The 18,330-nt window shown below is 40.5% G+C and overlaps 3 protein-coding genes across 5 annotated transcripts in view; all 3 read right to left on the bottom strand.

Moving 5' to 3' along the window:
* lats2 (large tumor suppressor kinase 2) overlaps positions 1-1,631 on the bottom strand; it is a 28,262-nt gene extending 26,631 nt beyond the window's left edge. The window contains exon 1 of the mRNA XM_055031398.1: positions 1,435-1,631. The gene's annotated coding sequence lies outside the window, so the exon portion shown is untranslated. The remainder of the gene's footprint in view (positions 1-1,434) is intronic.
* A 4,844-nt stretch (positions 1,632-6,475) lies between these two features.
* On the bottom strand, positions 6,476-10,401 carry LOC129360906 (uncharacterized). Of its 3 annotated transcripts, none has more exons than XM_055031411.1 (2): positions 10,126-10,401; positions 6,476-8,187 (listed from the first exon to the last, which is right to left on the bottom strand). In XM_055031411.1, the coding sequence occupies exons 1-2, from the start codon at positions 10,301-10,303 to the stop codon at positions 6,839-6,841; spliced, it is 1,527 nt and encodes a 508-aa protein (XP_054887386.1). In that variant the 5' UTR covers positions 10,304-10,401; the 3' UTR covers positions 6,476-6,838. The 3 variants fall into 3 exon arrangements, with proteins under 3 accessions (XP_054887386.1, XP_054887387.1, XP_054887388.1); XM_055031412.1 differs by having other exon boundaries at positions 6,476-8,130; XM_055031413.1 differs by having other exon boundaries at positions 6,476-8,115.
* A 444-nt stretch (positions 10,402-10,845) lies between these two features.
* ska3 (spindle and kinetochore associated complex subunit 3) lies at positions 10,846-16,812 on the bottom strand. Its single transcript, XM_055031408.1, has 11 exons — positions 16,577-16,812; positions 16,410-16,471; positions 15,926-16,097; positions 15,376-15,802; positions 14,944-14,999; positions 14,423-14,616; positions 14,138-14,341; positions 12,754-12,930; positions 12,579-12,637; positions 11,560-11,696; positions 10,846-11,333 (listed from the first exon to the last, which is right to left on the bottom strand). Exons 1-11 carry the CDS (start codon positions 16,692-16,694, stop codon positions 11,176-11,178), a joined length of 1,764 nt encoding a protein of 587 aa, XP_054887383.1. The 5' UTR covers positions 16,695-16,812; the 3' UTR covers positions 10,846-11,175.
* Positions 16,813-18,330: the final 1,518 nt, after the last annotated feature.

Below are 18,330 nucleotides of genomic sequence, written 5' to 3'. Positions count from 1 at the left end.
TTGGGTTCAGCAAAAAAATAAATTTAAAAATGGTCTGTATTATCATTATTATTATTATTGTATTCTGGGTTTGTCAGATTATTGTTTAAACTTTGAACTTGGATAAACAAAAGAAAGACAGTCCCTTGCGACTTTTTCATGTGATGAAAAAAGTCTGTTTATGTGACAACAATAACAAGAGATGCATCAAGAGATCGGATTGGACCAAGTTTCCCTCCAATGACCTTGACACAGACTGCCATTTTAAAAATATCCACCGAGACTGTGAACTTTGAAATAAGTAAAATTTACATAAATGTAAATAATAAATAAAAAAAGAAGAAAAAGTCACATCCACAAAGAAAAGAAAAAGTATTTAGCAGGTTGAACCTCAACCAAACACCAGTGCATGCCAGGAGAATCCTGATTGTTGTAATAAAAGATGAACCAAACTGGCAAAGTCCAGACTTATCATACTATAACACCGGGCGACTGTGGCTGTAGGGTAGAGTAGTCGTCTCGCGATCGGAAGGTTGAAGGTTCGATTCCAGCTTCCTCCTGCCACAGGTCGATGTGCCTCTGGGCCAGGCACTTAACCCCCAATTGCCTACAGGTCTGCAATTGGGGGTATAAATGCGAGAGCGAATGGTGAATGTGACTCTAGTGTAAAGCGGTTTGAGTGGTCAAAATGACTGGAAAAGATAAATTCAGTCCATTTACTATTGCTTTAAAATGCAGTTATTACAGGGGATGGTAACTGTTTTTTTTTTTTTTTTTTTTTTTTTAAAGCTTGAGAGCCAGTAGGAACTGATTGATTGTTTCAGTCCCAATTTCACCATACACATCTGAGCAGAGGCAGCCTCAGCCTCCTATGTAAACACTTTAGTGCTCAGTGATTCCTGGATGCTCCATGACAGGCTACCTGCAACACCTCAGAGGCATCATCCTGTTGCTGCTGCTCAGCTCCATTAACATGTCTGACTGGGAGAAGACTACACAATACAACTACTGGCTCGAAACAAAGGTTATTTTAATCCAGTGAGGCGTCATGTTCATTTGAAGGCAGCATTTTGCACATAGATTCACTTTAGTGCAACTAAACAAGTTCACAAAAACTGTTTAGACTGTATTCTAGTCTCTGCATTTGTTTCCTAGACCTTCTTCTTTGTTTAAAGTTACAAAACGGTGTTAATAGTTTATTACTGCCTTCGGTAGCCTCGATATGAAGGCCTTCTCCACTGCACCCCAGGCAGGGCTGGAGGGGGAAGACACATTCCAGTGCTGGAAAAAAAATGGAGGTTGCTCTGTTAGCCCCCGAGCAGGCTTAAAACCCACCGAAAACACGTTTTACACTCTTAAACCGCACCACATCCTCAACGAAGGCATTACTTTAGCGACGAGTCGCGAAATATGTCACGCCACCACTCCCCTTCCCGAAAAAGTAACTCAACTTACCATGTGATAGAAGGAACAAGAAAAAGTCCAGACTGGGGGCGCAAATTCCGTCAAAAGTCGACTTTCGGAGGCCGCTAGGTGCGAACACGGAGTGGAGGAGGTCGGCGAAGACGGGGCAGCGGGCTAAATATGATGAAATGAGCCTCCATTTTCTGCCTAGACTCCAGGCAGGATCAGAAATGCAGCACAAAGTTGGACACTCGCTGCATTGTTAACATTCCACAGGTCACGTGACGGACCAACGCACGTCAGTACCGGAGCAGAGATCGTGTATTAGGCGAACGTTCACTCCGCCTATGATTTGGCGTCGTTAAATCGCGATCCCTCAGCCAGATACCTAATGATATTTGAAACATAGAAACGTCTTAAACAGAGACGAATAATAAAAGGGAAATGTTATCAAAAGTGAGTATATAGTAGTCAAATTTTCATATAAATATTTTTTTTTCACGTGTACTTTGAGATTGCATAAAGTACAATTTCTAAAATAAAAATACATAAAAATTTTCTACATTGACATAGAAGAATAGTCCTTTTGGGAGTTAAAACACAAAACCTTATTTTTTAAACGAAATGGTGGACTGAATTTTACTTTGAATTTGGACTGAAATGTACACTTTTATAACCTTGTCTATTTTAAGACATTTTTTGTCTTTGTCAGATAATCTGCATCAGCACCTGTAGTTAGCATAGCATATACATTATATCAATATCTGCAGAATACTATTAACAGGACAGAAGTGGGTTTCTTTAATGAACGCCTCTATTTCATTTTAAACTAACCGTGGGAGTGAGCCTTCTTCGCTTTCTACTATCTGACCGCACATACTTAAGGTGGAGCCTCCACAAGCATTTGTTTTCTCTTTCATAAATTAAAAGAAATCCATACATTACTCAGTCACTCCACTTCGGCCACAGAGGGAATATTTAGCCATCTGTCAGAGACGACACGACGCTGAGACATCTCACGCCTCCTGAACCCATTTTCGTTTCGCCAAACACAGAAAGAGGATCACAAACGCCCTTCTAAAAGAAAAAGGCAGATACAGAATTGTGCCAAACTTTAATTTTCAGTCACGGAGTCCACATCAGAGGAGTCAGGGTGAAACTTCAACCTTTGACAAGGAAGCACATACAGTCAGAACACAATGAGTACAAGGGCGAACATGTTCAATTCGACTGGAAAAGCTCCTGTTATTTTGAAACTAGCTCGTCAGGAAATATTGGCGTTTCTAGGAACCACAATCCCCCTCTTTACAGAAACTGGAAGAAAACTATTTTCTTACAAGTACATGACAAACTGTCCCCAGCATCTTCCTCTTGAGCAGACGGCTCCAGGGGCATAGATGTGAAGAGATGCACATTCTGAGCCCAAAACGGCTTCTGCTTACGAACTACCACCTGCTGAAACTCAGCAACTGGACCGAGGTAGCCGGCGTGGCCCCAGCACTGGGTGAACCATCTTTCCAAATCCACTTTAAGGCCTGAACAAAACAATGAAACCAGTTCCGTTCCTGGACTTCTAGACATTTTCCAACAAAGAATTACTAAACTCGATGTCTAGTCAACCAAGCGGATTGCGCACACATTGCTTTAGTGGACAAGAACAAGAAATGCAATTTAAGAATGAACGCCAAAGTTGAGCAAAATGTCTAAAAAGGGGTACAAAGCCAGCTATCTGTAGAAAACAGAATGATCTGCAACGTCTTCACAAACTTAGGCACAAGAAATGCAAAAGTTTATGTTTATATATATATATATATATATATATATATATATATATATATATATATATACTTTTAGTTACAGCTAATAATTAGATGACGCTGTGGCTAAAACTTATGAAAATTCATTTCACATGCATTCCCTGCTGAAGTTCATGTGCTTGGCAGAAGAAGAAGAAAAAACAATCGTTCATTCTCATCCAAATATCCTTGGTCAAATTATACCACAAAAAAAAAAAAACATACAGCAAAATAAAACAAGACAATAAAATAGCCATCCTGATATTTGGGGAGACAATTTACACAAAAGAAAGGACGACATTTAATTTACTTGTTTAATGCAGCCTGACTGCAGGAATTAAAGCATGGACCACACGTTTCAGAGTCGAGTGCTTTGTTCTGCTCCCTAATTATAGTGTATAACCAAAGCAACTCAAAAATAATGAAAAATGTCCATCATTACCTTCGCAGGACTCAAATATGAAACTTTACCAGCAGCCTTAAAATAGTATCGCCGTTAAAAGCTTATGTTCTGGTCTAGCTTAACTTCTGCAAAGGAGGACCGTCCCAAAAAAGTCCTTTCAGAGTTGCATTGAAAATGGTAAAAGGAAGTTTTAAAAAAAAAAGTTGCCTTGAAGAAGTTTTCATACCCCTTAAAACTGCCGTATTTAACTTTCATAGAAATGTTTGGGTTTTTTGCATTTGTTTAAATTGTCACTATGTCATAAAAAAAACAACAGAAAAGTCAAACTCGTTTGTCTTCTTCCAGCGCTAACCTGCCGAAATAAACCACTGTCAGGAACGACCAATCAGAACCACGAGAAGTGTTGCAGCGCTGTCAATCACGCCTGCGAATGTGCTGTCATGCTACAGCGTCTTCCCAACAGTGGAGCCTGTCACAGATGCTGAGGGGAGCTGGCATGGCCACCGAAAATGGTGGATAAACCATTTTCCTGGAACTGTGAGTGCTTTCTCCGCTTTAGCACATTTAGCATTTAGCAGCACATTCACGAGTTTGATTGACGGCGCCAACGCGCTCTTCCCCCGGCTCTGATGTTGTTTTTGACTGGAAATGGAGTTATTTCTTCAGAGGGCAATAGTTACTCGAGGAGGAGGTGGTGACTTTTTAAAAATGAGCAAGAATTAAAATAAAATACACTTTTATTTTAGATAAACGTTACATACCGCAGCTTTAAAGTAGTTTCCAACCTAACAATAAGAAAAATAACTGATTTAAAAAAACAAACAGGTAATTTTAGTGTCATTTTGTTGTGGAAATTCAATGATATTATTCCATGACAAACAACCAAACAAAAAAAAAAAACACTTGCATTTGTAATTAAATCAGTTTTTGAAGGAGAATCTGCTGATGGGGCAACTGCTAGTTTCACTCCACAAAATCATCCTCTGTGAAAACAGTGGGGAGAAGAAAATCATTGTTTGAAAGAAGCAACAAGAAGTATAAAATAAAATGTAACGGCACAAAGTATGAACACTTTTGAAAGGCACTGGAGGCCAGAGGGTGATTTTAGTTTGTGCCCATCATTGCTTGACGGAAGTTCTCCGTAGTTATGAAACTGACCCGCCATTATCAGTGAAAATGCTGAGATAAGCACATCTAGACACAGAAACATCAGCAGCTGAGGCTACACTTTTCCAAAGGACCACACACATGCTGGACATTAAAGTGTGTTGTAAATCTGCACCGACTTCTCTTTTCTTTTCCAGTGCTGTGGACAATAAGACCACAAGCTTATTGTGGTCTCACCGAAGCACGTTATTCTCTGCAGTAGCGAGTGACCACGATGAAAACCTTGATGGAAGACATCACGGCTTCACCGTTCTGACACAAACATCTAAAGCAAGATGTGCCCAAAAAAAAAAAAAAAAGAAAAAAGGAAAGAGGAGCAGTTACAGTTCGGCTTGTTACAGATACGAAAATGACATCGATACTTTTATAGCTTGGAGCGTAAATCTTTTCACTCTCACGGCGATCCTTTATAAAATACATTTTCAATTAAAGCTACTTGGAAAAATCTGGAAATGAACGCTACCTCCGTCACAAATAGTCGTGTGAAATGCGTCAGTGTCTGCTTTGACAAAATTGATCTCGAGATGAACACAAGAGTTGGAAGACTAAAAGCAAAATACAGAGTAAAGACTTGCTGTAAAGACTTGCTGTATTTAGTAAAAATAAAAAAAGGAAATGTTTGCAATGGAGAATGTTAATCACTTATTGCAGTTGTTCTCATTTTGTAAAACTGGAAGCTAATATTAGCTAATATAGCTTGACTTTGTCATATTCCTCACGAGTAGGAGCAACTTTACTTTCAACAGAAAGTTTTTGACCAATCGGGAGTCAGCTATTAAAGCTAGAAATTAGTGACCAGGTCCAAAATCTGGACAGAATCTGAACATTCAGAGACACATAAATACAGTTACAAAGTCAGCCTTCTAACACCCAAAGAACTTTCCTTGGATGAAAGGACTAATGATCGAGAGAAATTCATCCACGGGTTTATTTTTGGTTGAATCGATGAATGAAAGTGTCTTTAGGCTCGTCACAATAAGCAATAAATTAAGGTCAATAATTTGCAACTGTATGATTGCTTTTCTCGTGTCTCTTTCTATTTCATAATCCATTTTATTTGTTACTTCTGTAGTTCTGTTCATTTTGGATATTTAAAATGTCTACTAGTTCCAGTGTAAAATATTCATTAGAATTTAAAGTTTTTTTTTCATCTTTGACAGGGTGTGCTTGCATTATTATGTTATATTATATACATTACGTGAAAATGATCTCATAACATCATTATTGTTTAACGCAATAACTTCTGGGAAAATTTATTGTCCAGCAAAACATGTTATTGTAACAGACCTACATGTCCTTACAGGTCTGCATAAAAACCCTCAGCCCAGCTCTACACTGGCCCCCGTAGCTCAGACAATAGACTTTAAGATACTGTTGTTAGTTATGAATCATTCAATGCATTAGCACCAAAATACACCTTTTGTTGTACCGACCTTCAAGGCCATTCACTTCTTCTGGTTCAAGTCTACTCTGATGAAAATCTTGATTAATAATAATTGGAAAAACGTAGATCATCTCAAGTCTTCACAGCAATTTTTAAGACGATGCTTTAAGACAATTAAGATAATTCACCTTGCAATACCTTGTGGCTGAAATGTAGTACACAAAAAAAGCTGACCTGCGTTCCTTTAATAACGGTTTTCTCTAGTTTTCATCACATAACTTTCATAGGAGCTAACTGTGTGTCTGTAAACAAACAAACAAAAAATCAACAAAACAACAGTAGTGATGTTGTGCCAAAACTGGGAATGAAGGGATGACTTCACTCGTGGCTCTGCCCACTCCTGAGCCTTCTGTGGCAATTTTTTAGAGGGACTCTAAACTGTATAAAATGTATGAAAATGGCATCGTTTGAAAACCAGAACACATGCGGACCACCTCTACTCGCCAAACGAAAGGTTGCATTCCTCAACTTAACATGTCAGCAAATGTTTGTGCCAAGATCAAGAATAATCTTTAGAATCAGCAGTGACTGAATTGGGATTTGGTGACAAGAAACCTAATTTTCCTACTGGACACATGACAGTAAGTCTGAAACAGTAAAAAGTTAGGAGAGCAGCATTAAGTGGTGCATTGCTTTCTGTACGAGTCACTCAAGCGGAGCAGCAGAGATACACAGGTTGTTTAAGGCACAAGCGACTTGCACAATCTTATCAAAGGTTGAGAGGTTGGACGTGCGCTCGCAGGCGGTGCTGAAGGGGCTCTCGACGGGGCCTGTGAGCATGTTGTACCTCTGCTTCACCATGGAGATCACCCGCTCCACGTGCCTCTGCACGACCACCGTCTCGGACGTGGCGTCGGGCCCTGGCGAGCCCTCCGATCTCGCGCGAGCTTCACCTTTGCCGGCGATTTTGAACAGAGCTCCGCGGGCAGCCACGGAGTCCGCGATGTCCAGGTCGCGGCAGGCCAGCACGACATCGCCTGGGAGAAGCTTGCACAGAAACCCGCAGCCCTCGGCCAGGCTCTTGTCGCTGACGCTTCCCGGCGCTCCCCGCGACACGAAAGTCACAACGCCTTGCGGAGCCACGCCGATCAGATACTTCAGCGAACTGTGACTCTGCGCCATTCCCTCGGCACGAGGAAGGGTCGTCTCTTGTTGTCCATGCTCCATTCCCGTCGAAGCCGACTCCTCGAGGGGTACAGTGAAGCAGTCTACGATGACGGCGCAGTCTGGGTGGCTTGCGCGCAAAGCAGTGGGCAGGTTTTTCCGGAGTTCGGCTCTGGACGGCCAGAAGACGGCGGTCGGCACCAGAGTAGAGGACATGATGTTGACCATGCGGTGTACTGTTCTGGCCACCGTGCCGACTTTCACCCCGAAGCGGTATCCCAGGTCTTGATTGCGGAGGTCCAGCCGCAGGCGCATGAGGGTCAGCAGGAGCTGCTGGAACTTTGACAGCTTCGTGTTTTTCATCCCGTCCATGTGTGGCGCCAGCAGCCACATTACGGTCTCTAAGACAAAGTAGTTGGGCAAACCGGTGTAGAACTTGACCTTTTCTGCGTCGTTCCTGAAAGCGTTCTCAGACAGGGCCATTTTCTCCACGGACTCCCTGAGCGCCCGGTTCTCCTTCTTCAGCGCTTTCAAGATGTCGTCAAATTTTACGGATATTTCGGACATCTGGGCAAACTTTCCTTTCTTCCTGTCTCTCTCTGAGGCTTCGTCGTGTTCCTCGTCTTCATCTGTGCTGAAGGAAGAAGACCCGCTTTTTTCCACAGCAGCCTCCGGCGCCTCCTTTTCGTGACGCCCACCTTGGCTCGGCCCGACCGCCGCGGAGCTGCCCTGGCCCTGGAGGAACAACAGGGCATTGGCAGCTTCGACCCGCGCCTCCTGCTTGTCCAGGATCTCCAAGGCGCCTGGCTCCTTCATGTCTGGGAAGAAGGGAACTGGTGTGAACACAGAAGGAACATAATCGGGCGAATTTGGATTCTTGACTTGTTTACCTGGATGTGGACAGTCAGAAGATGGTTAAAAGTTACAAAAAACAAAAAAAAAAGCCTTCCACATTTGTAAGAAAACTGCATTTAAAAAAAAAAACAACTTAAAAATCAAAAACATCTTTAATCTTTCTGCTAGAATAAGAGTTCTTAAAAGGCAAGTATTATGTATTTTCCAGGTATATGACATTTTGTTTCTTATAAGTTAAAAATTACTTAAAATAAATTTTACTTGCTAATTTAATGCCTTAAAATTGGGTCTCTGTCTCTTTAAAAATCCCTGCTCTTAGTGAAACTCTACTTTCGGGAAGTGTTTTTAATGGGTGAATAACATTATAACATGATGTAAAGCTGAAAAAAGTAGATTTTATATCATACTGCTGCTTTACAGAAGGTTCTATAGTAACATCAGGCATGCTGGCAATGGTCCATAAATGTTACAACTCCCAAAAGGGACCAAGTTGAATATGTTGTTAACTGGAAACAAGAGAGTCATATTCTACATCGGTGATGCTTAAGTGTAATATAAAGCTCAAAAAAGGTCAATTTTACATAATGCTGTCCCTTTAATTGTTTTTTTTAATGCAATTTAGAAGCCAGATCATTGTCCTATAAGGAAAAAAAGCACAGTTGAACAGCAGTCCCTCCACCCCCCGTTTTCTGTTGTAGATCTGCTAAAGGCTATTTCCACCCCTGCTCTGCTGAGGGTGCTTTGTAACTGCATGGTATGCACACTGTAAAGAGGCAAGAGACCAACCTCTTCCCTAGAGGAATTAAAACATCCTAGAAATTCATTGAACTCCACAAGCTCATCCTGGTAAGAATCTTTTGCAGACGCTGCCTCTGCAAAGAAGCATGAAGCACAGCTCTATCATCAGTTGTTCTCTCTGCTGCCATCTGGGAGGCGACTACATACCAGCAAACATTTTCAGCTCCCTCTCTCAACACGGCTTTTACCTTAAGCAATACCAACTGTTGGTGTCCTATTTTTGTTAATTAACAGAATCATTTTTGCCCAAGTCTTTAAACAGCAAAATAAAAAACTGTTTTCAGTTAAATTAATTAAAGATCAATGATGCACAATAATGCAGTGATAAGAAGAAGTCATTAATTTTCTGTTGGACAGAAAACTTTATCCAAGAGAGAGAGAACCTGCAACATATTTTTTCCTAAAATATATTCCTCAAAAAATAAGTAATCGGAGAAATGCTGTTGCAAAACAGACCTTCAGAAAGAGCAGCTGCTTCTTAAAGAGACAGAGGCCCAATTTCAAGATAAAATAACTCCAACTTTACAGTTCAAGTCATGTTTGATATATACAGCATTTTTTTAACAACTGGAGATAACAAAATTACTTTATTGTGCTACTAAATGGCACTATCTGCCTAGAAAATGCATAACGCTGCTTCTTTAAAAGTGGAAAATTTGTAGATTATTCTTGCTTTGGATATTTTAGTCTAGTTGTCATTAATTCAGGACAGTTACATCTTGAAACACAATTTGATTTGTCTTTTTTTAGAAACATTTTTTTTACATTGTTAAAAATCCTTCCAATGTTCTAAATATAAAATAAAAATCGTTATGTTTCATGTATTTTATATGTTGGCAACACAGTTGGAACGTCATACTGCAAAAAGAAACGCATTGCTTTAATAACACTGAAAACCAGGCCTCAAACATTCAACTCAATAAAATTTAAAGTAAAATCCCGCGGCCTGTAAACTACTTGGACTACACGCAGAGTTGAACCCGAACTTTTCCCTCTTTGCGGTTTGTAAACAAGCCTCGCGAAGGTCTTCCTCTTCCCCTGTGCTAACTACTGCATCTCGCACTGTAAGCTAGCGGCTATCATCACAACGTGAAGTGTCAAAACCCTCGGATAAATAAAACTCCCTTTCCTAGTTTCTCTCCCCCCATTCCCTAAGAGTTGCACTGCATCCGTACCTGAGATAAAGTGGGTGCTACACAGCCGGCTGCCGTCGTTCGGTGCCCAGCCCGCTCGGTTCACCGCAGCCACCCAGCGCCGCTTCCTCTCTGGGTCCCGTGGGAAGCGGTAGAACGACAGTGCGGTGCCCGGCGTCCGTCGGTTCTTACAACCTGCCACCACACATGTGTGAACCATAGTAAGGCCACGGTGAGGCGTGTAGGTGGCCGCTGCTGCTTGTTTTGACTCCCAAAATGGTGACCGACCGGAGGATGCGTAGTAAAAAGAAAACTACAGTTCCGTTAACGGCGTTCGTTTGCAGTCCTCGATCTGATTGGATAGGCCCAGGGTGACGTCACGGCAACTTGATCTCGGCTCGTGCGCAGCGGTCCTCACCGACACCATCATTTTTTGCTGGATTTATTGTTTTTCTAGAGACATTTTACATGCTCATTTTTAAGAGTGGAACTTTTTTGGTTTGATGATCAAACACAGCATTCGCATTCTGATTTATTACGTTATTACGTTAGAAAAACAAAAACATAAAATAAACCAATATAAATTTTTTGGTTTTGGAAAAATATAGTTATGTAAATACGAACTGAACAGTTTGTATTCCATCAAGGCCATCAAATAGTCCCTATTTGCAACCTTATCACATCCTAAATAAAACCAAAACTTTATTGTTGTAATTAACTAGGCTATGAAAATATGATGTAAATCTTTAAAAATATCCAACATTTTAAGTTTATGTTTGCTATTTTTAATCCATTATTCGTGATAAGCCGTGTTTACATATTGCTATTATCAGTATGTGGAGCTCATACAGGTGAATTAGCAATAAGCAGCATATATTTATTCAACATTTAATCATCCGACTGAAGCATACTCATCATGAATACATCCATTTACAAAAAAAATGAAAAATGTGCAAAAAGCTACTAAACCTGCAATTTCTGGCTGTTTGGGACGCCACTTCTGAGTGTCAAGTCTTTCTATATTGTAGAGAATAGGAGTTGTAATGTCCTCAGTAAGGATCAGACCATCAGCTGACCAGCACATTGCCGTTTTCAATGGCCTGTTATCAGTTTGTACACGGCGGCTTCCTGAACCCCATCCACCTGCTTCAGCCTCCGGAGCTCCGTCAGACACAGGACGAACACAGGAGCCATGGTTCCCACACTAATGATCCTCCTCAGATCGTCCATGGTGAATTCCTTCGTTTCTCCTGCAGAGGGCGCCAAAGAACACGGAGTGACGCCTCGTTTCGCTTTGCTAAAACTGCAGTTTACGGCTAATATAAAAAGCTGTTAGCAGCTGTATTTGTGGGGTTTTTAGGTTTCACTGGCTGACAACTGTGCAGCCATTTTGACTCCCAAGCTTGTTTCATTTCCTAATCAAAACGCGTGGGCACACGTTCCTGTAAGGATACGTTTTCTTTCCTGCTCACTCACCATGGTGTTGTGCTGTAAATCTGTTGATGCTTTGGACAGCCTGGTTAAGGTTGCTGAGAGTCATCAGCCTCAGGTAGGATGGCAAAGTCTGAAACTCGCTCTGTGAAACCAAAGCAAGACCCTTCGCAGGAGGAGCACTAGACGAAAGGAATGTCAGAAATTAGTAACTTAAAAAGAAAAACAAACATCTGCCAACGCCATCACAACAAAGTAAAACACACAAAGCTATCTAGAGGAAGAAAAAAGACCCTCAAGAAATTTGATTTCTAAATTTTCTAAGCGTTTCAGGTGATATTTGCACCTATATTTATATTATATTTAGCACCTGAGTAAAATAATTAGCATCATTACAATATCCTCGATATCAAGAGGATAATGTCGGAAAGAGAAGAAATTAATATGTGTTGAATAAACTAACAAAGCAAATTTAACAATGGGTATATTTAAATAAAAGCAACCTTGTTTAAAATGTTAATGTGTTTCAAAAACTGTCAAACACACAAAGGGGCCTATTAGCAGAGCCCACAACAGCCTCACATCCATTTTCTTCAGTCAGAAGCCTCTTCATATTTGAAGCTACACTGACTGCTACCAGAGATATTTACTGTCCACTGCATTTGCTTACTCCACAGTCTGTCAAGATACTTGGATGTCATGAGTTATGACGGCATTAATTTTTTTCCTTAGGATGAAATGACTTTTTTAAATTGAATTCACATCTGTGTGAAATTGATTATTACATACTTTTTCATTCATAAACAAAACAACTTCAAGTGACTTGCAGTTTATTTGTCATGCAGTTTTTGGGTTTGTTTTGCACCAAGATATTTTAGATACCAAAAGCAATGAGACAAAGAAAACTGCAGCAAATCCAAAATCAGATTTTCAAATGATGATTTCATTTATCAAGAAAGAAAAGCAACTCGAATGACAAAGCAACCTGTGTTTCTTTGCTAAAAATCATAAATTAAAGAGAACTTGTTTGACAAAAAAAAAAAAAACTCTGAAGCAGTACGTACTTGTGTTTTTCTGAGCTGACAGATGAGGTAGATTTCTTTGTTTGAGCCTGCGATACAAGCTGCAAAATGAAACTAGAGTAGGTTAGAAAGATTCTAATTATCATCCAATAAATTTATTAAAAGAAAAAAAAAAACAATAGCTTGTCAAGCTTAGCTTAAATGAAGTGACTCCTACTTTACATATGTCCTGTGTAACCGAGCTGAGGTCTGGCATCTCGGGGGTGCTGGGCTCCTGGTAGCTCATCCTGATGCGAGGCGTTTCGAAGCTGAACTCCTGGGTAGGTCCGTCCAGGTCCAGGCCTTTCACGCCTGTGTCCTCTCCCACCTGCTGCGTCAGCATCCGGCTATTTTTCTGCGGGTCAGCACCAGCAAATAAAACAAGACGAGTTAATTTCTGTTCAAGTCGTTCAGTTGGTTAAGCTTGAATACAATTCATAATTCTTTTTTAATTTTTTCTTTTGCATGTGGAGTGATATAATACGTGACTTAATAAGATTCCGCTCAGCTATCTTTTGAACACAAAGGCAGTCACAGGTCGTTTTTGTGCAAGACCGATGCCGCAAAGTTGCAACAGAAAGTACCATATATTTAGAAAATAGGAGAAAAATTGTTCACTTTTTTCCCCCCCCACCACAAATAAAGAGCATCATGTGAATTTGTATTCACAGAACCATCCTCCGATATCCTCAAATAAGATCCAGTGTAAGCAAGTTGCCTTCAGGATGAGCCTAACTACTAAACAAATGTAATGAAGCAACGTTAATTCCATCAACTAAAAACAAATACATAAAATCAAATAGCAAGGCACGACCTACCCAGAGATCATCCTCTATCAAAGTATAAAAATAGACATATCAGTGGCCCAGTCAAAGTTCAGATCTAAAGCTTATCGGCAAAATTTTGCAACTGTCACAATATCAAATTTCGCTGGAAGATAAATTGTCCCAGAAATTGTTGTAGTAAATGTTTATATTGTCAATTTGAAATCATTTTCAAATAATATAAAACATAATGGCTTAATAGTGCAAGTAAAAAATTTATTTATTTATTTTTTAAATCAATCAAACTTTAATCTCTAATTATCTGACACTGGCACCGGAAAACACTTTAAATATCCAACATAAAACAAACGAAACAAAAATAATTCAAATTGATTATGAAGTCTCTGTAATCAAAATTGCATCTTAAAAAATAACAGTCATTCAGCTTAGGCAGGGAAAACAGGCAAAAGTGGCAGGAAGTGCAGAAAAACTTCCTACTGGTGCTAAATGTTTGCAGCGTTTCTCAAAATGGCGGCTTTTTGATGCGACTTATCTCTTTGTCGATTGTTGTTCAAGTAGAAATGATTGAGCTCATTGGTTTGTTGCTCATTGTGACAGGCTTAGTGGTAACACTTGCAAAACTGCCCCATCTATTCAGAACATGATTGAGCAAATTTACATAGAAAACTGATTCATCTTTATCTCTCACTCTATAAAGCAACAAAATCACTTGCTGCTCTGACCGCAGTGACACTTTTTTGATAACCTATTGAGAAAACATTATTATTCAGGTCTTACGGTCTGAAGGGAATTCCCCAAAAAAGACTCCAAGTTGGGCATCTCTGCCATCTCCTTTTCCTCCACGCCAAAGAAGTTCACTTCTGGCACGTTGTACTCGAAGGCGGGTTTCGAGCCGCTCGCTCCGTTACAGGGAGACGTTTGAAGCTTGAAGATGTCACTGTACCCGTCACCCTGCAAGCTGATTGGTTCGGGCTCTGCTGTCTGGAAACGTCACAGAACAATTAAAAACATGCAATCAAAAACCGAGTGGAGGTAAAAGAAGGTTCCCAAAGCATGTTATACCTTCTTGCCGCTGACCAGGCGGTTCACGTATGGAGTCTGAAATGCAGGCACCTCAGGGGTCATTGACGGGTTCCCATGGCGACAGGGGGACTCTGGGTCTCTAGTTTCTTGTGGCGGTATGTGACCGTTTGGCTTTTTTATCTTGAAGCCTGGGGTGCAAATTACAGGTGGTTCCGGAGACTCTAAATTGTCAACTGAACACAAAAATAAATATTATAAGTAGGGCTGCAGCTATTGATTATTTTAGTAATTAATCCTATCAATCACTCTGACATTCAGATAAAAAAAAATAAAAAATTGCCACATTCTGCATTTTCATTTAACTCCTTTTATTTAAGCCTTTTTTTAAAATACAATAGAGGGATTTTAGAAAATACAAATAAACACAATTTAATTCATTTTTAAATAAGAAAAGCGATTTAATTCCCTAAAATGTGACAAGAGCACAACAGGGCTTCATTAATCAGAAACATCTAGCGAAGAATAACACCAGCAGTGAAGCACAGAGGAAACTTTCATACCTTCAGTCTGCAAACTCTCCATCACCTTGTTAATTGATGGGGTATCTTGTGAAGGTCTGTCGAGGAAAAACACACATGTAGCAACAAAACCAATACAGTGATTTTGAAAATATCGCTTCTGCATTTAATGCTGTATACTTAATAGTGATTTCACATAGTAAACCAAGACAAATTAGCATATAGTTGTGCAAAGAATTTCATTCAAAATGTCAACATGCTCTGTGAGGCAGAAGCTCAGAAGGTGGGTAACTGCAGCTCTGAGGAGGAGCATCGTCCTTGAAGGCGGGGCTCGGTCCACCTGGGGGTTTTAATTGATTGTGCTATAAAATGGCACTATGTGCTTGGAAAACACATAATACTGCCCCTTTAAGAATGCATGGACACATTGCTTATCATCAGAAGACAATTCTAGCATTAGTCAGTTGACTTTACTTGTCAGGCGTTAGGTGCTTCTTCCTGAACAGAGCCAAGGTGAAGTCATTGTTCAGACACATCGTGTGCTCTGAGATGCCAAAATCACGCATCTGGGGCGTCTGCAGGTCATCGTCGTCCATCCGCAGCATGCATTTAGGAGTAATGGCCAGAGGTGGTGGCGCGGGCGTACAGAGCGAGGGCTGCGGGAGGTTCAACTCCGGCATAGGAGGAACTTTGGCGCACCACTCTGCTCCACCCAGAGCTCTCTTCATCTGTAACTCAGAGAGACCGAAGTCGGAGAGCTTAGGGGTTCGCAACAAGTCGGCGAGGGTATCCGCCGCTTTTGGAGGCGATGTGGAGTTCATCCTCTCATCATCCTCCTGGTCTTCGTCTTCTTCGGTTCCTAAGCTGGTTTCAGCCTCTTCTGCTTCTTGATCATTTGGGTCTAATGGAGGGGGAGGAAAAATAAAAAGTGTCAATTCAAGTTAAGAGAATCTTATTGGTGTTTCTCCAGGTTTGAAACATTTCAAAGACACAATGAAGGAATGAGACTTCAATCAACGTTTACCGTTTGGAGTTTCTGCGTCAGATGGAGCTTGGTAACCATATTTTTCCAGGTGTGTCCTGATTGTGTGGATGTCTTTAGAGACCCTCTGCTCCATCACTCGACAAGCCTTAATGAAGCTGCTAACCTCGTCCTCTCGTTGTTTTTGCTCAGCCAACTCTCCTTGTAGCTGCGCCTGAACAAGCACAGACCAGAAGACGACCCACTGATTTTCATAAATGTTGTCCTACAGGCTGACGACTGTCTCTTGCATTCATCTAGATATAGTCTATGCAAAAACAATATGCTTAAAAAGAGAGAATTAAGAATGCAGAAAAAAAACAACAAAAAAAACAACACAATTCCAAATTCTTTTATCAAACGAAGGAAATTACATATATTAGCACAGCTACGGCGCACGTAGTTACAGAAAACAAACATTAGTGGCCTAGGATGCCAAGCTGTGTTACGGATCTGTTGGTTAAAGCCGAGACTCGGGCAGGTGTACCTTGAGACTGCTGACGTCGCTGTTCACTTCATGAAATGCTCGCATCGCTCGGACGGCTGCGTCTGAAACGGAACAAACCGATGTTAACATATTGTACATAACGAGATACATGAGAACATGCTTTGGAGTAAGAACAGAGCAGCGACGCTTGTTGCTCCCTCTCTCACCGCTGTCGCCATCCTCGTTTCTTCGGCCCTCGAAAGCTTGCTGAAGTTTCTCGGTTTCTGCCTCTAAAGTCACCGCAATCTTCCTCAACTTGGAGAAGAAGTCTCGGGTCGACTCCATTTTGGAACAGGAGCCCAAATCTACTAAAAGGGATTAAAGCAACGCGTGAAAGATCCGAAAGCGCAGACGACTCGTTTGTTTACCAGCTCTCTCGTTGCCAGAAAACAACTTTTCGATTTTGGCGCCTCTTCCGGCTAAAACGGAAGTACTTTCTTCTTCTTTTACTAAATGTGTTTGCTTTCCCATGTTCGCCCCCTATGCACACTGCGTGGCTCCCCATGACGCACACAAACCGAACCGAAGAAAAAGGCATATTTGATAGATAGATAGATAGATAGATAGATAGATAGATAGATAGATAGATAGATAGATAGATAGATAGATAGATAGATAGATAGATAGATAGATAGATAGATAGATAGATAGATAGATAGATAGATAGATAGATAGATAGATAGATAGATAGATAGATAGATAGATAGATAGATAGATAGATAGATAGATAGATAGATAGATAGATAGATAGATAGATAGATAGATAGATAGATAGATAGATAGATAGATAGATAGATAGATAGATAGATAGATAGATAGATAGATAGATAAAATAATGATAATAGATAAAATAATGATAATATGGTCCTGTAATTACATTCGGTTGCCAGAAGGTGGTGGTGTACATCAGTCAGGATATTCTCTCCGCTACAGAATCAGTCTTTCTGTCACAGACCTAAACAGCCTGGTGTGGCAAATAGCAAATAAGTATTTGGGGTCATTTTAATTATCAGACACCAAACAACCAAGAAAAAATGTAAAATCCCGGTTTTACTTTTCGTCGGGTGAACGTTGATAATAATGGCTACTAGTCCCCCAAAAAAAGTAAATTATAAATAGGGACGTCTGTTAAAAATGTCAAGATGACTGTTAGTTTCTATATCCAGTGCAGCATTCATCATGCTTTTCCAATTCATTAGTTGAAACCTATCAAAGGTCACTAGTACATTTTATTTATTTTTTTTACTAATGTTAGCTGACCAACATGACCAGTATAGATATATTTTGATGTCCAAACCAAATAATTTACATTTTTGTCCATTTTCTTTTTGGGGGGGTATTGTCTTTAGTAGAAGCCCATACTTCATGACTCAAACAAATGTTCTAATGTATTTTTTTTTAATAAAAAAAAACAAACATAACTGGACAATAGCTTACAAGCCACATACAAAACCTGTTATTTTATGCATTATTTTTGAGCAGAAAACCGTTTTTCTCCACTTGTTTCACGTGTCGTACCAAAATGAGGCAGCGGCGTTCCTGCTGACCGAAAAGGACAGCTGGCAGGAAAGGCAGCCGAACGCCCTCTGTGTTCCTCTGATCACAGTCCCGGGCGGTGGTAGAGCAAGGTTGGACACGGCTGCAAGCCCAAACACTGGGTGAACCATCGGAGGCGTGGGGGTCTCCAGGTTTCCCAGCAGGCGTCGTTAAAATTTAATTGTGTCGGATTTTGCCAGTCATCATGTTGAGGGAATCGACCTTCGGGCAGCACAGAGATTCACAAACTTTATCGGCACACACGCACTTTGACTGGGAGCTTGTATCAAAAAAAATAAAAAATAAAAAAAATATGGTGACCCATTTTGATTCAGAGTTGGGTTGTGGGTAGTCGCATTGACTCTGCTACTTTCAGACACAATTT

The sequence above is a fragment of the Poeciliopsis prolifica genome, unplaced genomic scaffold (genome assembly GCF_027474105.1).
Source record: "Poeciliopsis prolifica strain line A6 unplaced genomic scaffold, Auburn_PproV2 SCAFFOLD007, whole genome shotgun sequence".
NCBI classification, from domain to species: domain Eukaryota; kingdom Metazoa; phylum Chordata; class Actinopteri; order Cyprinodontiformes; family Poeciliidae; genus Poeciliopsis; species Poeciliopsis prolifica.
Note: the sequence above shows the minus strand (reverse complement) of the source record. Positions and strands in the feature narration are given on the sequence as shown.

Excerpts from the sequence above, each read along its gene's own strand:
- LOC129360906 (XM_055031411.1), bottom strand. The coding sequence starts at position 10,303 with ATGGTTCACACATGTGTGGTGGCAGGTTGTAAGAACCGACGGACGCCG. Across the intron at positions 8,188-10,125 it reads TAGCACCCACTTTATCTCAG|GTAAACAAGTCAAGAATCCA; the intron begins GTACGGATGCAG and ends GTCCACATCCAG.
- ska3 (XM_055031408.1), bottom strand. The coding sequence starts at position 16,694 with ATGGAGTCGACCCGAGACTTCTTCTCCAAGTTGAGGAAGATTGCGGTG. Across the intron at positions 15,000-15,375 it reads AAGCACCTAACGCCTGACAA|ACCTTCACAAGATACCCCAT; the intron begins GTAAAGTCAACT and ends TTTCCTCGACAG. Across the intron at positions 14,342-14,422 it reads GCCTGGTCAGCGGCAAGAAG|ACAGCAGAGCCCGAACCAAT; the intron begins GTATAACATGCT and ends TGACGTTTCCAG.